The 17,660-nt window shown below is 46.1% G+C and overlaps 2 protein-coding genes across 2 annotated transcripts in view; both read right to left on the bottom strand.

The window, feature by feature from the left end:
- Nucleotides 1–17,660, bottom strand: part of LOC119967761 (collagen alpha-1(XIX) chain-like) — a 252,900-nt gene that overhangs the window by 128,021 nt on the left and 107,219 nt on the right. Inside the window, exons 8-13 of the mRNA XM_038800683.1 lie at nucleotides 15,979–16,023; nucleotides 11,935–11,988; nucleotides 6,709–6,771; nucleotides 6,549–6,602; nucleotides 4,710–4,751; nucleotides 1,508–1,549 (exon numbers count right to left, since the gene is read on the bottom strand). Of these exons, the coding sequence (XP_038656611.1) occupies nucleotides 1,508–1,546 (39 nt within the window). The 5' untranslated portion in view covers nucleotides 1,547–1,549; nucleotides 4,710–4,751; nucleotides 6,549–6,602; ... (1 more) ...; nucleotides 11,935–11,988; nucleotides 15,979–16,023. The remainder of the gene's footprint in view (nucleotides 1–1,507; nucleotides 1,550–4,709; nucleotides 4,752–6,548; nucleotides 6,603–6,708; nucleotides 6,772–11,934; nucleotides 11,989–15,978; nucleotides 16,024–17,660) is intronic.
- The window catches only part of LOC119967970 (collagen alpha-1(XIX) chain), a 287,876-nt gene continuing 276,400 nt past the window's right edge, over nucleotides 6,185–17,660 (bottom strand). Inside the window, exons 17-19 of the mRNA XM_038801071.1 lie at nucleotides 11,935–11,988; nucleotides 6,549–6,602; nucleotides 6,185–6,455 (exon numbers count right to left, since the gene is read on the bottom strand). Of these exons, the coding sequence (XP_038656999.1) occupies nucleotides 6,185–6,455; nucleotides 6,549–6,602; nucleotides 11,935–11,988 (379 nt within the window). The remainder of the gene's footprint in view (nucleotides 6,456–6,548; nucleotides 6,603–11,934; nucleotides 11,989–17,660) is intronic.

Genomic DNA, 17,660 nt, shown 5'->3' on the forward strand with positions numbered 1-17,660 from the left:
TCCCATTTATTCTATGAGCTCTGACTTTTCTAAAGTTTGTTGTGTATAACTGCATCGTATGCCTTCTCAAAGTCCATGTCCACCACATCAACAACATTACCCTCATCAACTATTTCTGTTACCTCTTCAAAAAACTCCAGCATGTTAGTTGAACATGATTTCTCCTTTAGAAATCCATGCTGGTTCTTAATCAACCCACATTTTTCTATAGGACTATTAATTTTGCACTGTATAATTGTTTCTCGAAGTTTGCCCACCACTAATGTTTTTCTGACTGGTCTGTAATTGCTGGAACTATCCTTACAATCATTTTTGAACAAGGGCGTAACATTTTAAATTATCCAGCCCTTTGGTACCTCCCCTGAATCAAGAGAAGACTGGAAGATTGCAATCAGCCAGCACCCCTGCAATTTCCATTCTCATCTCTTTCAATATCCTTGGATGCATCTCATCCAATCCTGGTGCCATGTTAACTTTCATTACTGACAGTCAATTCAGCACTTCTGCCTTATCAAGTGAATGCTGACAAAAAAAATTCTGAAGTTGGGGACTGATACCATGAATCAAGCAACATCGGAAAAGTGAGCAGCTGGATTTGATGCCGCATATAGGCAGGAATGCTCCTCTGGGCCTTACAAGGAAGCCTCGCATCCTGAGTTTCCTTCACTTCCCATGATCACCTAGCTTCCACCATTCCCACCCCACCAACACCACTTACCGGATTGGCAGAGACCTTGCTGTCTGCTGCCAGACACGGATTCTTGGCATATTCTCACCCTGTGATCTGACCTCATTGACCACCAGGTTTCAGCCGGGCGTTATACCCAGTGTGATGTGCTCCACAAGTTAAAATGTGCCGGGCCTCATGTTGGCAAGCCAGGATGAGTTTAATGCCCTCCCCAAAGCCCCCCCAGCCTTCCCCAAAGCCCCCCCCCCCCCCTCCACCCCCCCCTCCCCCCCAACAGCCCCAACAGGGGCTGTTTAGCTCACAGGGCTAATCGCTGGCTTTGAAAGCAGACCAAGGCAAGCCAGCAGCACGGTTCGATTCCCGTAACAGCCTCCCCGAACAGGCGCCGGAATGTGGCGACTAGGGGCTTTTCACAGTAACTTCATTTGAAGCCTACTCGTGACAATAAGCGATTTTCATTTCAATTTTCATTTCAAGTTAAATTTGGTCTACCAGTGGATGTTTGAGCCATTGACATGTTTTGCTGTAAGTATTATACACCGGGGAAGATACACTGACAAAACTAAGTGGTTAAAAGGGGGGGTCACCTGTTCCATTGGTCAGAGCCAAACGTCCATGGTCGGACACCGACTTCTGCACCCATTTATTCTTTCAAATCTGTGGAACTCATCACTCTCACCTCGATCCACACTCCCATCATCGCACAAAAACTCCTACTCTCCTCAATCTTGTCCTGCAGCCTTTAAACCTATCACCTAGCATGCTCGACAAACAGGCAAACAATGGTGGTGAGGAGATACAAGGGTTAGAGGAACTTACAGGCATTCCAATCTGCTGCAGAGAGGACTCCGATGCCATTCCCTGAAAAAAAAAGGCGCAGGTGTTTTTGTCATTCTGATGCACACATATTCAACGGAAGCTCGTTGAGACATGGCTATTAAGTATGTGAAGGAATAAAAACAGAAAATGCTGGAAAAACTCAGCAGGTCGGGCAGCATCTGTGGAGAGAGAAGCAGAGTTAACGTTTCGGGCCTGTATGACTTTTCTTCAGAATCTGCTGAGTTTTTACAGCAGTTTCCATTTCTGTTTCAGATTTTCACCAGCTGCAGTATTTTGCTTTTAAGTTTATGAAGGATTTTGCCAGCATAAGCATTTCCAGCCTCCCTACCGTTCATATAGTTGTGTTAATAAGAGCTGATAACACACCGTTGTCACAACATGGTTTAAAGCAGTCACGTACCTGGCCATCAATTTGCTGTTGTGTGACACGTTACAACTTGTTACATTTTTGTACAGATGCATGATTTGTGCAGTAGGTAGTGAAGAGGCAAATGGTATGTAGGCCTTCATAGCAAAAGGATTTCAGCACAGGTGCAGTTATACAGGCCCATGGTGACACCACACCTGGAATATTATGTGCAGGTTTGGTGTCTTTATTTGAGGGAGGATGTTCTTGCTCCCGAGGGAGTGCAGCTAAGATTTACTAGACTGATTTCTAGGATGGCGGCACTGATGTATGGGGCTGGTTTAGCACAGTGGGCTAAACAGCTGGTTTGTAATGCAGAACAAGGCAGCAGCATGGGTTCAATTCCAGCCTCCCCGAACAGGCGCCGGAATGTGGCGACAAGGGGTTTTCACAGTTACTTTATTGGGACAGCACGGTAACAGGGGCAGCACGGTAGCATGGTGGTTAGCATAAATGCTTCACAGCTCCAGGGTCCCAGGTTCGATTCCCGGCTGGGTCACTGTCTGTGCGGAGTCTGCACGTCCTCCCCGTGTGTGCGTGGGTTTCCTCCGGGTGCTCCGGTTTCCTCCCACAGTCCAAAGATGTGCGGGTTAGGTGGAGTGGCCATGCTAAATTGCTCGTAGTGTCCGAAAAAGTAAGGTTAAGGGGGGGTTGTTGGGTTACGGGTATAGGGTGGATACGTGGGTTTGAGTAGGGTGATCATTGCTCGGCACAACATCGAGGGCCGAAGGGCCTGTTCTGTGCTGTACTGTTCTATGTTCTATGATGTACGAGGAGAGATTGAGTCAGGAGGATTATAATCGCTGGAGTTTAGAAGAATGAGGGGGTCTCATAGAAACCTATAGAATTCTACCAGGACAAGATAGGGTAGATGCAGGAAGGTTGTTCCCGATGGAGGGTGTGTCCAGAACCAAGGGTTACAGTCTGAGGATACGGGGTGAAGTATTCAGGACTGAGGTGAGGAGAAATGTCTTCACCCAGAGTGCGGTGAGACTATGACATTCTCTACCACAGAAAGCAGTTGAGGCCAAAACATTGTGGGCTGGATTCTCCGTCGGCGGGATCCTCCGTTTCGCTGGCAGTGCACTCATGCCCGCGGATTTCCTGACGGTGTGGGGACGCCCACAATGGGGAGCCCCCGGGACGGAGAATCCCGCTGCCAGCTGGGGCGCTCCACACCAGAAAAGATGTGCAGTGGGAAGGAGAATCCCGCCCTGTATATATTTTCAAGAAGGAGCTAGCACCTGGGGCTAAAGGGATCAAAGGACATGGGAGAAGCAGGAACAGGTTACTGAGTTGGATGATCATCCATGATTGTATTGAATGGGCGAGCAGGCTCGAAGGGCTGAAAGGCCTCCACCTGCTCCTATTTTCTATGTTTCTATGTGTACTGAACTGGATACAGCATCTGGGCAGCAATAACATGTATCGACAAATTTCTTTCAAACGGATTTACTTGTAGACGATCTAAATTAGGGCATTAAGTGAATACAACTTTTGCATATTTTCAATTTTATTTACAAATTGTGGCACATTAATCACAAGTCCCAGCAAAACACAAATGGGACCATTCTTCTTGATCACTCCCTCGAAGAACCAGATATGACCAAAAGGCTTGGTAGCGGAATTCTAGGGACTAAATTCAGGATGATTTAATTCTTTCCTTGAACTTTTTTTTTTGCAAAGGTAGTGATATTGGCTACAAGAGACAATCAATACAAGCGAAGGCCCTGGAACGTTGATCTCCTGTGGTTGGATGAATCAGCTCTTTAGCACTCAATGTTTTGATGATCTGTTGAAAATAAAGCTCATCAATGAGAAAGAACTCATTTCAAATTCAATTAAATCCCAGAGTGCAGAGTGCTTCTCTGAAGTTGACAATAAGGCTGACAATTATACGCAAAGCAGTATTTATTGCCCCTGCAGTCTGGAGTCAGATGTAGCCCACACTAGTGTCAAAATCCTTGTCTCGAATGATTTGGTTGAACAAGTTGGAAGGTTGACTGGAATTCAATGTGAGGGAAGAAAGATTCCCTCCCTCGAGGATATCCGGGAAGCCACACAACACAAGATCCCACTGAGATCTATCTTCCTTGAACGTCCATTGTGTTTACTATTTGAATGGACTCGCCAATTAGTCCCATTCCCCTGTTCTCTTCTATCCTGGCAAATTGTAGTCCTGTCAGTGAGTGATGTGGAGAGGCATCATGGCTGAATTTGACCCGCCTCCTGAACCATTGCCCACACACACACACACACACACACACAGAGACAATATGCAATGGCGAGGAGCAGCTGCCTGAGCTGATTTTATGTTCCTCAGTCTTCCAGAGGTATTGGGGCCAACTGCAGCACCCCAGCTGAACGTGGCGTAAACTCAGCACAGGCTACGGGTCGTACCTTGGAACTTTCTGAGCAGCAAAGTTTGTTTTCAAACTAGCAGTACACCTAGCAGCCAGGCCAACTGAGAGCCTGCCACTTTTCTTTCGTAAAGGGGTTTTATGTTAGCTCTCTTCCCCAGGAGAAAGAAGGAGCAAGGGGTGGGGGGAGGGTTGGGGGGGAGGAGAAGAGAGAGAATCTTTATCTTTAAGTGTCACGTGCAAGTGGTAGGATAATCCATTTTGGCAGGAATTGTACCATCGTCTCACTGATATAAAAGTGGCACTTTGAGCAGCATGAGATTATTTTTTACATTGTGAGCAGCGATGCTTCTCAGGGAGGTTTATTAAAGATTCCTTTCATTTATAATGCAAACAGTGTGAAAAGATAACTCACGATTCCTGGCAGGCCTGGGGGTCCTGTCAATCCAGTATCACCCTGAAAAACAAAAGTGATTTGTGAAAAAATGTTATTCTTTCACATTCTATGCTAAACTGGTGGGCAGGGGAAGAATGATGGACAACAGCTTCAGCCTGCTCAGCATGACAGCTGTTATCTTGTTCTGAATCAACAATGCAGCTGCTTCTGTCCAGAGACTCAACTTCATGCTCAAAGGCAGCCTACGATGAAAGCAAAGCTGAAGTAAGAGACAGCCGTTCAACCCTTTGAGCTTGACCCTTCTAACAAGGCAAGGTAAAGCTCACACCGTTATAGACTGTCTGCATCCCCAAGGGAAGTAACACCGGGGAGGAAACTTCCAACTATCCTTTTGTTCTATCCGTGCTCGGACCAACACATAATGTCCATACCCAACTGCCCTTGGGCGGTAGTGAGCCAACTTCTATGACCGTTGTCGTCCATGTGATGTAGGTACACTAACAATGCTATTTTCCTGCAGCAGTTTGATAGAACTTTCTCGGCCATTTCAGAGGGCAGTTCAGTGTCAACCATGTTGTTGTGGGTCTGGAGTCAGATGTAGGCAAGACTAGGTAAAGATGGCAGAATTCCTTGCCTGAAGGCGATTCGTGAACCTGGTGGGTTTTTCTGACAATTTGCTTGTTTCATGGGCCAGAATTTTATTAATAATAATAATAATAATAATAAACTTTATTGTCACAAGTAGGCTCACGTTGACACTGCAATGAAGTTATGTGAAAAGCTGCTAGTTGCCACACTCCGGCGCCTGTTCGGGTACACAGGGAGAATTCAGAATGTCCAATTGAACGAACAGCACGTCTTTCGGAACTTGTGGGATGAAACCGGAGCACCCGGAGGAAACCCACGCAGACGCGGGGAGAACGTGCAGACTGTGACCCAAGCCGGGAATCGAACCTGGGACCTTGGTGCTATGAAACAACAGTGCTAACCACTGTGCTACCATGCCGCCCATTTCCCGCCACTGTGTGTCTCCCCCTGGTGGTTGCGACGGGCCATTTGAATTGCCGTTTACTTTAGCAGGACCGCAGTATCCAACTGGGCAGGAGGGGGGGCCATAGAATCCTGGCCGTCACTATTAATAAGACTAATATTTTATCCCAGGTTTATTAATTAATGTAAATTTGAATTCTCACCGCTGCTTCAGTGAGGTTTAGAACTTCTGTTGCCGGAATGTTCGTCTGAGCCTCTGCATTAGGGGCCCACTATCAAACCCGCTATGCAACTGTCCCCGTACAATTAACAGCTATGACATTTGGCCCCACACACACGCACATCTCAATGCTGCGCCAATTTGCAGCCTTGGGTCGGAACTATCAGGCTGCGAATCCAAGTAAAGGCTAAAGGAAGAAAGTAAACAGATAATCAAATACTCTGGCGGTGATTTCTTCCATTCCAACAGCTCTGCCACGCTGAAGGATGTTAGTTAATGATGCTCACTCGACCTCTTTGGATTTCTTGTTAAAGTTTGAAAGCCGCAGAAAATTCTTGCAAAGGTTTATCATCTTGAAGGCTTTATTTGCCAACACAAATCCTGGGGCTACCAGACTCACTAGGTTGTTTATATATGGAAAACAATCAAGCAATGCATTATTCTTTTCCCTCGATTTCTCTTTCTTTTCCTGGATTTCTTCGATCTGCTTCCTGTCACCAGCCACCGTTTCAGTAACTAGCTGGTCCGGTCCATCTGGATGAAACTTGGAACATCTTTGAGAGTTGGAGATTGCCATTGACCTCCGTCCTCCTTCAGCAGCCCCGCCCCCAACCACGATTTTGGAAACATTTCCCCATTGACCTTACCTTTGTCCCTTTATCTCCTTTTTCACCACTGGGGCCCTCTTGTCCAGGCACACCCTAAAAAGCACAACACAGGAGAAGTGAATGAGCCCTTTCTCAAATGCTTTACAAAGATTCACTTTGAAAGGCAGCTGAAGACCACCGGCCAATTCAAAACGCTTACTGGATCTCCCTTGGTTCCTTTCACCCCGTTCTGCCCAGCGTCACCTGGATCTCCTTGGTAACCCTGTAAAACATGGCTGGCATTAGAATTTGTTCCAAAGGACATTGGTCGCTAATCTTTACCATTGAAATAGAGTTTCTGTAAGGATATTTGTTCATTGACTCTCACTGCATAACTCCATCACACAATCTTGAATGCATTTATAATTAACCCTTCTCAACAATAACATCCAAAAGAACCCACAGCGAAAATAACCATCAGCCCCCCCCCCACCCCCCCAACACAAACCCCAACCAACCCTCATCAAGGAAGAGATCCCAAATCTCTCGATCCCTGCCCGCTGTCATCTCCGAAACCCCCAGTCCAACCCCCGCAGCGAACTGATGGTTATCCTGATGCCCACACCGATGCCCCCTCCAAACCCCTGTGCTGCCTCCACTGTCCCCACACCTTCAGGGCTACCACTACTACCGGACTTGTGAAGTACCGAGCCGCCGAGAACGCCAGAGGTGATATTAACAATGCCCTCAAACTCGTGCCCTTACAGGACGCCGCCTCCACATGCTCCATTTATCTTTCTAATTATTTGCTGCACCCGCATGCTAATATTTTGTCATTCATATCTAAAGACACCCAGATCCCTCTGTACTCCAGCATTCGGCAATCCCTCTTCATTTAAATAATATTCGACTTTTCTATTTTTCCAGTCAAAGTGGACAACCTCACATTATACTCCATCTGGCAAAGATATTTTCCCACTCAGTTAATGTGTCTCTACCCTTACGGGCTCTTTGTATCCTTCTCACAGCTTGCTTTCCTAATTAGCTTTGTATCATAAGTAAATTTGGCTGCCATACATAGACTCCCTACAGTACAGAAGGAGACCATTCAGCCAATCGAGTCTGCACCCTCCCCTCCCACGAAAGAACACTTTATCCAGGCCCACTCATCCAGCCTATCAGTGTAATCCCATGCATTCACCATGACCAATCCACCTAACCTGCACATCTCTGGACTGTGGGAGGAAACCGGAGCACCCGGAGGAAACCCACGCAGACATGGGGAGAACATGCAAACTCCACAGTCACCCGTGGCCAGGATTGAACCTGGTTCCCTGGTGCTGTGAGGCAGTAGTGGTACCTACTGTGCCATAGTGCCGCCCAAATTTTATTTAGCAAAATAAACCATTGTGGATGCACACTGTTCTGTCTTCAAACCTTTGTAATTGCCTTTATTTAGGTCACTAGCTTTAGACCCACAATCCCACAAAGATGGGGGGGGGGGGGAGGTGGTCAGAGGTGATGGCGGAAATCACTTGAAAGTCAATTCATCCTGTGGTATTCTGATATTCTAAACATTGAAATTGTGCTCAGGAATGGAGTGATGCTTCTTGCTAAGTTCCTGATAAGTAAAGCCCTTGGAGAAAATCCTGAGGAACATTTTCCCTGAGCTGCATGGCTCCGTTAAATGTTTTTCCTGTGCGGTTCTCGCCCACAGGCAGTCTGATCGACAGGTTAAAAACCGATTGGGTGGAGAGACCAATTGATCAGGCCAAAGCAGAGGAGATTCTAGCGATAGAGGCCTGATTGCAGTGCCATTACTGGTCACAGGAAAGCAGATGGTGGTCTTGATGGGGATGGGGGGTGTGATCCAATGCTGGAGGGAGCAGTCAAAGTGTGATGGTCAGTGGGTGTTCAATGAGCGACTTTTGGCACTTGGTTGAACCACTCCTTTTCCTCTTGAGCCACAAGCAGAGCTGGAAAGACACTTACCAAATGGCCCTTATCACCTCCTTTCATCTACAGCTCCCCGTGGCCAGGGAAATCCGGCCAGTGAGAGTTAAAGATCATTATTAAATTGAGGGCAGGAAGCCTCATTATTTTAGTCAAACGGACAACCCACTTCCCACAAGTAAATTGCCCTTAGCCTCCCTCCGCTAAAACCAAACATGGATGTGTTTGAGGCACGTTGGTTTCCCGTTTCAGGTTTGTTGAATTTCAACCTTTGGCCTCATATAGCCCACTCGATTTTGGGAGTTAGGATTCAGCCAAAAAGGTTTACCTCCTTCTGCCACAGCCCCACTCTGCTTCCCTCCCCCTCCCCACCACCACCTGCACCTTTTGTAGTGCGATCTCGGCATGTTGTACAAATTCACTGCCTTTTCATCTTTGTAAACAAAAAGCCTGGCCTACAAATCTCTTTTGTTCTTGCCCATTAAACATACACTTCGCAAAACACACAGAAAATGTGAAGAGAATTGATGCGACCATCAATTCACGTGAGACAGAGCGTTGAAATGAACAGTGGCTTTAATCGACTAGAACAGTGCCTGCCTGCGACTGCTCTGCTACTGAGAGCCACCTACAAGGCAGCTGCTCTTTATACCTCCCTTCAAGGGGGCGGAGCCAGGGGCGGAGCCCACAAGGGCACCAACATGATACATTCCATGTAGTACAGTACAATGGTCCATAGGTGCAGCCCACAAGGGCAACAGCGTGATACAACATTATACAGTGGTGAATGGTTAGTACAATCCGTTCACCATAAGAATCCAGCAGCTGACAAACACAAGCTTTCATGGAGAGTGGCACTCCAGACAAAGTGATTTAGTGAGTAACTACCAGGAGGTGGCAGCAAATCACTGCTCCAGGGTGGAGGCTTTGCAATAAAACCTGACTCGGAGCGGGGGGGAGGAAAGAGAGAGAGAGAGAGAGAGAGAGAAACACGCACCAGAATGTTTACTGAAGCAAATCGCTCAAATGCAGGCTATTACTGAACAGATCAGGTGTGACAAAGATGCACAGACTATGAATTAACAGTGGTCACGCTGGGCACTGCAAACTGCTGTCTGCTTATATATGCAATTTTGGCACAAGAACCAAGGTGAGGTGACTGAGATTAACACAGTTAGCAACAACTTGTATTTATATAACGCGTTTAAACATAATAAAATATCTCAAGATGCTTGGCAGGAGCTTTATTAAACAAAATATGACACAGCCCCATGTAAGGAGATATTAACTCAGATGACCAAAAGTTTGGCCAAAGAGGTTGAGAGAGTTTCTTCAAGGAGGGAAGGAAGTCAGATAGACCAGTGGGGTGGGGGTGGGGAATTCCAGAGCTCGCGGCCCAAGGCAGCTGGAAGGCACAGTCACCAAAGCTGGAGCAATCCACATCGGGCATGCTCAAGCGATCGGAAATAGAGGAGCGCAGATGTCTCAGCGGTTGTAGGGCTGAAGGAGATTGCCAAGATAGGCAACAGCGAGGCCATAGAGCAGGGGTGGGCAAACTATGGCCCGCGGGCCGCATGCGGACCGCCAAAGGTCTTTATGCGGCCCACCAAGTCATTAAAAAAAAAAAAAAAAATTTTTTTTTAAAGTTTTTTTTAAATTTTAAATTTTTTTTTTAAGGTTAATGGGGGGAGGCTGTTGGGTTACTTACTGGTATAGGGTGGATACGTTGACTTGAGTAGGGTGATCATTGCTCGGCACAACGTCGAGGGCCGAAGGGCCTGTTCTGTGCTGTACTTTTCTATGTTCTATATGAAGCGCCCAGAATCATAACCGGGTGAAGTAATTATTTTACTTAATATACTATGCGGCCCTTTAAAATTGTGAATTTCTGAATGTGGCCTTTGCACGGAAAAGTTTGCCCACCCCTGCCACAGAGGGACGTGAACACCAGGAACAGAAAGTTAAAAATTAAGGTATTGTTTGTAATAATAACGTTTATTATTGTCACAATTAGGCTTACATTAACATTGCAATGAAGTTACTGTGAAAAGCTCCGAGTCACCACACTCCGGCGCCTGTTCGGAGAATTTCAGAATGCCCAAAGTACCTAACAAACACGACTTTCAGGACTTGTGGGAGGAAACTGGAGCACCCGGAGGAAATGCACGCAGACCCAGGGAGAACGTGCAGACTCCGCACAGACAGTGACCCAAGCCGGGAATTGAACCTGGGACCCTGGAGCTATGAAGCAACAGTGCTAACCCGTCAGTCATGTAAACACCGGGGGGGGGGGGGGGGGGGGGGGGAGCGGGGGCACAGCGTTTGCTGTGAGTTGGAACAAAGGCAACAAATGGGTGACATCCTGTATAATAGATAGTGGCATCTATTATACTGAATACTGACCTTCCTTTAGAGAGTGAGTTTCAAAGTATTTTCCAAATTTGTACCAATCCTATATTTGGCTGATTACAATGATAGGGCCCAGAAGGTCATTTGATTCTGGATTGTCCCTCTGTATGGGGTGGCATAGTGGTATTGTCGCTGGACTAATAATCCCGAGACCCAGGATAATTCTCTGGGGACCTGGTTCTAATCCCGCCATGGCAGATGGTGAAATTTTAATTCAATAAAAATCTGGAATTAAAAGTCTAATGATGACCATAAAACTAGTCGAAGGCCATAAAAACCCATCTGGTACACTAATGTCCATTAGGGAAGGAAATTTGTCTTCCTTACCTGGTCTACAGGACTCCAGACCCACAGCAATGTGGTTGATTCTTAAGGGATGGGAAATAAATGCTGACCCATGAACAAATAAAAAAAATGAATAAAAAAAAAGAGCTATCCAATTAGTCCCAATAAACCTGTGCCCTTGTCTGTTCCCTTCAATACTCATTGGAAAATTATCCTTGAATCTGTTTTCACCACCCATTCAGCAATACAATCCAGGCCATAACAATTCAGTGGGTCAAAACAACACAGCCTCCCCCATTTCCCTCCCTGGTCTTTAGCCAATTATTGTAAATCTGTGTCCTCTGGTTCCCAGCCCTCATTCCAGTTTCTCCTTAATTACTTGCATCAAAATTCCTCATAATTTGAACACCTCTATTAACCATCTCTGCTCTAAGGAGGACTATCTCAGTTTCTAATGTATCTCCACTAAAACTGAATTTTATTAATATGCAAATATCTACATTTTGGCCCAATTTGGACTAGTTTGAATCGCTGTTCTGTTCTTGTGCTGATCTAGTAAAATGGTGACTCAGATTGTTCTCATTGGGGTGTAACAATGGTCAGACAGGACACCCATTTGTGGCCCATTTCCCTAGGCCTTAGACCATTGTTTATATGTGGGAGGGCTTCCGATGGAAACCTGCAACTAGGAGTGATCTCAGCCACGAAACGCCACCACCCATCAGCACCAGAGGAATCTGCAAGCCACGATCAAGCACATCAACATACGCTATCAATCTGGCACTTCAGATCATTCTACCTTTTCGCCAGGTCTCCCTGGAAACCCGTCTTTTCCCGGCACTCCAGGATCCCCCTGTGAAAGAAACAACAGTGACAGGTGAAGAACATGAAAACCTTGCTGACGTTCATGTGACCTTGTTGTGGTTGCCACTGAGGGGAATTGTCTAGGTAATCAGAATCATCTTCAGGAAGAGCAAAATATTCTCAACTGCTATTGCTGCAAGGATTCTCCTGACCTCCTGTTGTAACTTTGGCAGGAGATTGGCAGAGACACTTCAGAGAAATAGCCCATTGCCAAACGTTTTCAGGGAATTTGCTAACGATTTGGTGGACACCAGGAGAAGTCCTGCTGAGATTCGATGTCTCACTGCTTTCTTGATATACCATCTATTTCTTTTGTACAGACAGCTCAGTTGAGATCGGCTAATGGGCCAAAGCGTACCAGCAAAATAGCAACTAGATCAATGGTGCTCACCATTAGTAATGTGTAAATTGTTCAGGATATTGTTGTGAGGAAGCAGAATCCCAATAACGTTGCTCCACTGTTTCCCCCAAGAATACAGCAGTTCGCACTCACCCGGTTTGTACATTTGGATTTTATTTATTGTCACTTGCACTGAGGTGCAGTAAAAGGTTTTTTTTTGCGTACAGTCCAGGCAGATCGTTCCATACATGAAAAACATAGGACATACATAAATACACAATGTAAATACATAGACACAGGCATTGGGTGAAGCACACAGAGTGCAGTACTACTCAGTAGAGAAGGTGTGTGAGGAGATCAGTTCAGTCCATGAGAAGGTCATTCAGGAGTCTGGTAACGGTGGGGAAAAAGCTGTTTTTGAACTTGTTAGTGCGAGTTCTCAGACCTTTGTAACTCCTGCCCGATGGAAGAGAGATAAAAAATTCTGAGAAAATGCACTTTATCAAGAAATCGGTGCATCTGTGCTGCTAAAAGGAATGACGCTTGCTGCAAAACGCTAGGGCTAGTTCTTTACAGCCTCCGCACCCCTTTTAATGATTTATGCTCCCTGAAATACCATTCTCACCACCACCTTCTCGAGGGCATTTAGTGATGGGCAACAAATTCTAGCCTAGCCAGCGAAGGCCACATCCCGTAAAAAATTAATTTAAGAAAACGAATACCGTCAGCGTAGCATCAGAAAATGTGAGAGCATGGAGCAGCACAATCTGTACAGTGACAGAGATTTGAGTGCATATTCTGGACCCACACTTTAGTTCAATACTGAATGGGCACTGTGTTCACAAGGTGCTGTCTTTCAGATGGGTCATTACCGAGACAGCCTATCTACCCAGGTGGATGAATGTAAAAAAAAAAAGCCCACAACGCTATTCAAAGAAGCTCAAGTTAGTTTCCTGGTGTTTTAACCAATAATTCTCCTTAGGCCTACACCATTGAAACAGGTCTTCTTGTCCTTTATCTCAGAAATGATGCATCGTTATTCTTTCATGAGATGCAAGCACGCTAGTTAAGCCAGCATTGTCGTTGGATCCTAATTGCTCTTGAGAAGGTGGTGGTGAGCTGCCTTCCTGAACTGCTGCAGTGCATGTGGTGTAGGTACATCCACTGTGCTGTTAGGAATACAGTGCCAAGATTTTGACCCAGCGACAGTGATATGTTTCCAAGTCATGATGGTGTGTGGCTAGGAAGAGAATTTCCAGGTGTTGGTGTTCCCTTGCATCTGTTGTCCTTCTAGATGGGGGTGGTCATGGGCTTGGAAGGCACTATTGAAGGAGCCTTGGTGAGGTCCTGCAGTGCATCCTGTAGATGGTACACGTGGCTGCTGCTATCTGTTGGTGGTGGAGTGAATATGGTGCACAAATTGGCTGCCTGCATTACAGCAGTGGATACATCCAGAAGTACTTCATTGGCTGCAAAGTGTTTTGGGACTTAAATGGTGTGATATTACCTCAATGCAAAACATTTCTTGACCTTTCTTTCAAGGCAATTCCAGCATGTTGGTCTTGGTCAAAGTGAAGGAACCGTTTACTCCCTGGGCCATGTGCATTGAGGTTTTATGTTTCTGAATTACTGACTCAACTCAGCAAGGGCAGCACGGTAGCATGATGGTTAGCATAAATGCTTCACAGCTCCAGGGTCCCAGGTTCGATTCCCGGCTGGGTCACTGTTTGTGCGGAGTCTGCACATCCTCCCCGTGTGTGCGTGGGTCTCCTCCGGGTGCTCCGGTTTCCTCCCACAGTCCAAAGATGTGCGGGTTAGGTGGGTTGGCCAGGCTAAATTGCCCTTAGTGTCCTAAAAAATAAGGTTAATGGGGGTTGTTGGGTTACTGGTATAGGTATACGTGGGCTTGAGTAGGGTGATCATTGCTCGGCACAACATCGAGGGCCGAAGGGCCTGTTCTGTGCTGTACTGTTCTAATTCTAATTCTAACTCATTGAGAGGAAGTGTTTCCTATTCCTACATGGCCAGGATTTTGTAGAGGTACAAACCTTTTCCTTCTGCCACTCATAATCAATGACCAACTCGTGTATGTCTTCCAGAAAGACCTTTGCTCACAGAGATCATGGACAGTGGTTAATTCCAAGAAACCTATGACATACTAATTCAGTAGCTTCCATTGATAGTGCTGCTCCTCTCGTTGGCCCTAGCAACACGTTCTCCTACATCAAGCAGCACGAGAACCATCGTTTCTTGGCTGCGCCTCATCCATGCCTGAGTTAGCTCCAGGCCTGTCTATTCCAAGACTGTCAAGGCTGGCCACCCGCCTCACGCCTTATATAAACCTGAGTTCATCCAAATCCATGTTCTCCGTGTCTCAGCTCGCACTTGGCTCATCAAGCTAACTTCAACGCGATTCAGTAAAAATAAGCCTGGGGTCAGAATAATACATGCAGCCTGACAACCTCTGAGGAAATGTACGTGGTGTAATTACTGTACAAGGTATCTATGAGAGAACAGAGTGGGAAAGCTAATTAGATACATGCCATGTCAAATGGTTTCTCCGCAATGTGTTCGATCCCCAGAGGCACGGAGTTAAAGGAAAGTCTGTAATGTTATCCATATTCTTACATCATACCTCACACTGTGCTCTTTGCCCAAGAGATCTATCCTTCTGCAGTACAGGGTCAATAAATAATTGCTGATACACATCCCATTTTTGAATTCAGTAAGGACTTGACACTGTACAATAATTATATTATTTTCTGGTACATTGTAGGAAAAAGAGATAATAATATCGAAGCATCTCGTCTTGCACTAATTAGGATTGCTCAAAAGAATTTTCCAACTCTAATGGTTTGAATTTGAACAAAGCTGGGCAGTAAACTGCTCCATGCTGCATTCTCCATGGCAACTGCTCCATCAGAGTCCACTGGCCAACCAGTCAGCACTCTCTTCTCATGCAGTATAAATTGTTGTTCCTCCATGACAGTTGGAAGATTTTTGCGAGCTACTCTGGTGAGTGCAAGGTACAACGTTTCGATAATGTGTCTCTTTGTTCAGCCGTGATATTATTGGCCTTGAATATTTTGCTGAAAAGCAAGGCATCTTGCCGAAGCTTTTCACCTTACAGTCACCAGGACAAATGCAAGAATATCAAATTTCAAACCATCACGACAATTTATACTACAGGAGAAAAGGGATGCTCATTGGTCACCAAGTTGGCGCTGATTGGCTGAAGTGCTGCCACGGAGAAAGCAATGGGGAACTGTCGGCTCCTCAAACTCTAGAATAGAAGTGACACACATTCACTTGCAACAATTCATTCCATAAACAAAAGGAATAGATTTAAAACTTGCATCCCTTTTTGAATTACCCGAGAAGTTGGGGAGCCTATGGGTTAAGAGCTCAATGAATGATTGGCACCATTTCAGAAAGCTGTGGTACTTCTACTGAAGTATTAGGCCTGGACTTTAGGCCTGAATATGACATTCATCCTGGACCCGGTGCATAAATATCTCAAGCCATCAAGACTGTGTTCTCTGTGTTTCTTGCAAAGTCAGCTTAAAGTGAGGATTGCTTTCCTCCGTCATTCTATCATAAGGCAGCAAGGCTATTTGAGAGAGTAAAGTTAAAAATTACCTTTAACCCAGGTTTACCAGAAATACCATCTTTTCCGGGTGGACCCTGCGTAAAAGAGATCAGATTGGAATTAGTGACACAACATTAAAATCATGTGTGAGTTGTGTAAACGGAGGATTGCCAACTCAGAAACAATCAATAAAAGGATAATTTACAGCCCACCTTTACTGCATCTCCACTCCTACATTGACTGGAGGACAGACAACTTTGTAGGGTAGCAATGTGCTGCGGCCATCATGTTCTGAGTGAATGGCCATTTGGAACGTAGACTACAGCAACCACACATCTCCAAATACAAAGCACATTCAGATATATTGTAGCAATTGTATGCTTTGAGTTAAGGGATATATCTAACTCTCTCTCTCCCCCTCACTTCCCCTTTACACTTACATTTTTACGGTGAGGTTTTTAAACCACATAAGAAATATGCAGTTGGATACTCCAGTTCCCCCAGTCGTGTGTTTCTCACTGGAACGCCGTTCGCTGGCAATTGGATTTCCCATTGAAGCCACCCCAGGGAGCCAGGAAACCCGCAGGTGGGTGTGCTCTTCCAGCGGGAGAAGCAAATTGCAATGGCTGGAGAATTCAGGTCCTGCTGCACCTTTTTATATGATCACGACTTATCCCCACCCTCAATTCTCTGAACCCTTGACAACTCTCCAAAAGCCTCAAGAAAAACTGTGCGACGGAGCGCAGGAATTTCAACCTGACAAGTCCGATGGGAATCTCACGGGAGTGGGAGTAATGCCACTTTTACACCCTGGCAAATATTACAATCCACCGATTTCAAAATCGAGTAAAACCGGGCAGGTTGGGACACCAGTGTTGTATCCAATTCGGTCATCTTTCCACCATGCAGCTCCCGTTAAAATTTCCTCAAGTGGTTCTGACTTTTCATTCTTGGATTGACCACCTGAAGCCATCAGTGGGAGTATGAGCTTCCCCAATGAGGGGGGGCGGAGAAATCATTAGCAGACTCCCTGCCTAAATAAAGCTGGCCAGTTTGGAACCAGCAGAGAGAGGAGTGAGCAGCAAGGGAAGTTGCTGCTGCTGTTGTATGTATATGTTATTAAAATAAATGTTATTTCTTTGTTATTTTTAAAAACTCATGCTGGATTCTTCGTGGCCCTCACAAAACTGGCGACGAGGATGGGATTTTTCGGAGAGGATACCACCCATTGCTTCTGCATGGATCCAGCGCTGGGCTTTGTTGCTCGCTGTATACGAGTATTCTCTGGAGCACAAACCAGGAACCCAGATAGGGAGTGCCGACGCACTGAGCCGATCGCCTTTATCGACCGGCCACATGTCGACCCCCACGACTGGTGAGGTGGTTGCAACCCTAGATTTTATGGACACCTTGCCTATCACGGCATCACAGATCCGTGAGTGGATCCAGACGGAGCCAGTCCTGTCAAAGGTTCGGCACATAGTCCTGTATGGTGGGCAGCATAGACAGCTCCCAGGCGAGTTGCGGGCATTTTCCTCCAAGCTGTCAGAATTCAGCGTGGAAGATGGAATCCTCTTGTGGGGGACTCGTGTGATTGTCCTGGAAAAAGGACAGGAGCTGATACTGAGAGACTTGGACAATGGGCATCCGGGTGTGACCAAAATGAAAATGTTGGCCCGGAGTTATGTCTGGTGGCCAGGCCTCGACACCGACATTGAGAAGGTGGCCCAAA

This window comes from Scyliorhinus canicula, chromosome 6, assembly GCF_902713615.1.
Source record: "Scyliorhinus canicula chromosome 6, sScyCan1.1, whole genome shotgun sequence".
In the NCBI taxonomy this organism is placed as follows: Eukaryota; Metazoa; Chordata; class Chondrichthyes; order Carcharhiniformes; family Scyliorhinidae; genus Scyliorhinus; species Scyliorhinus canicula.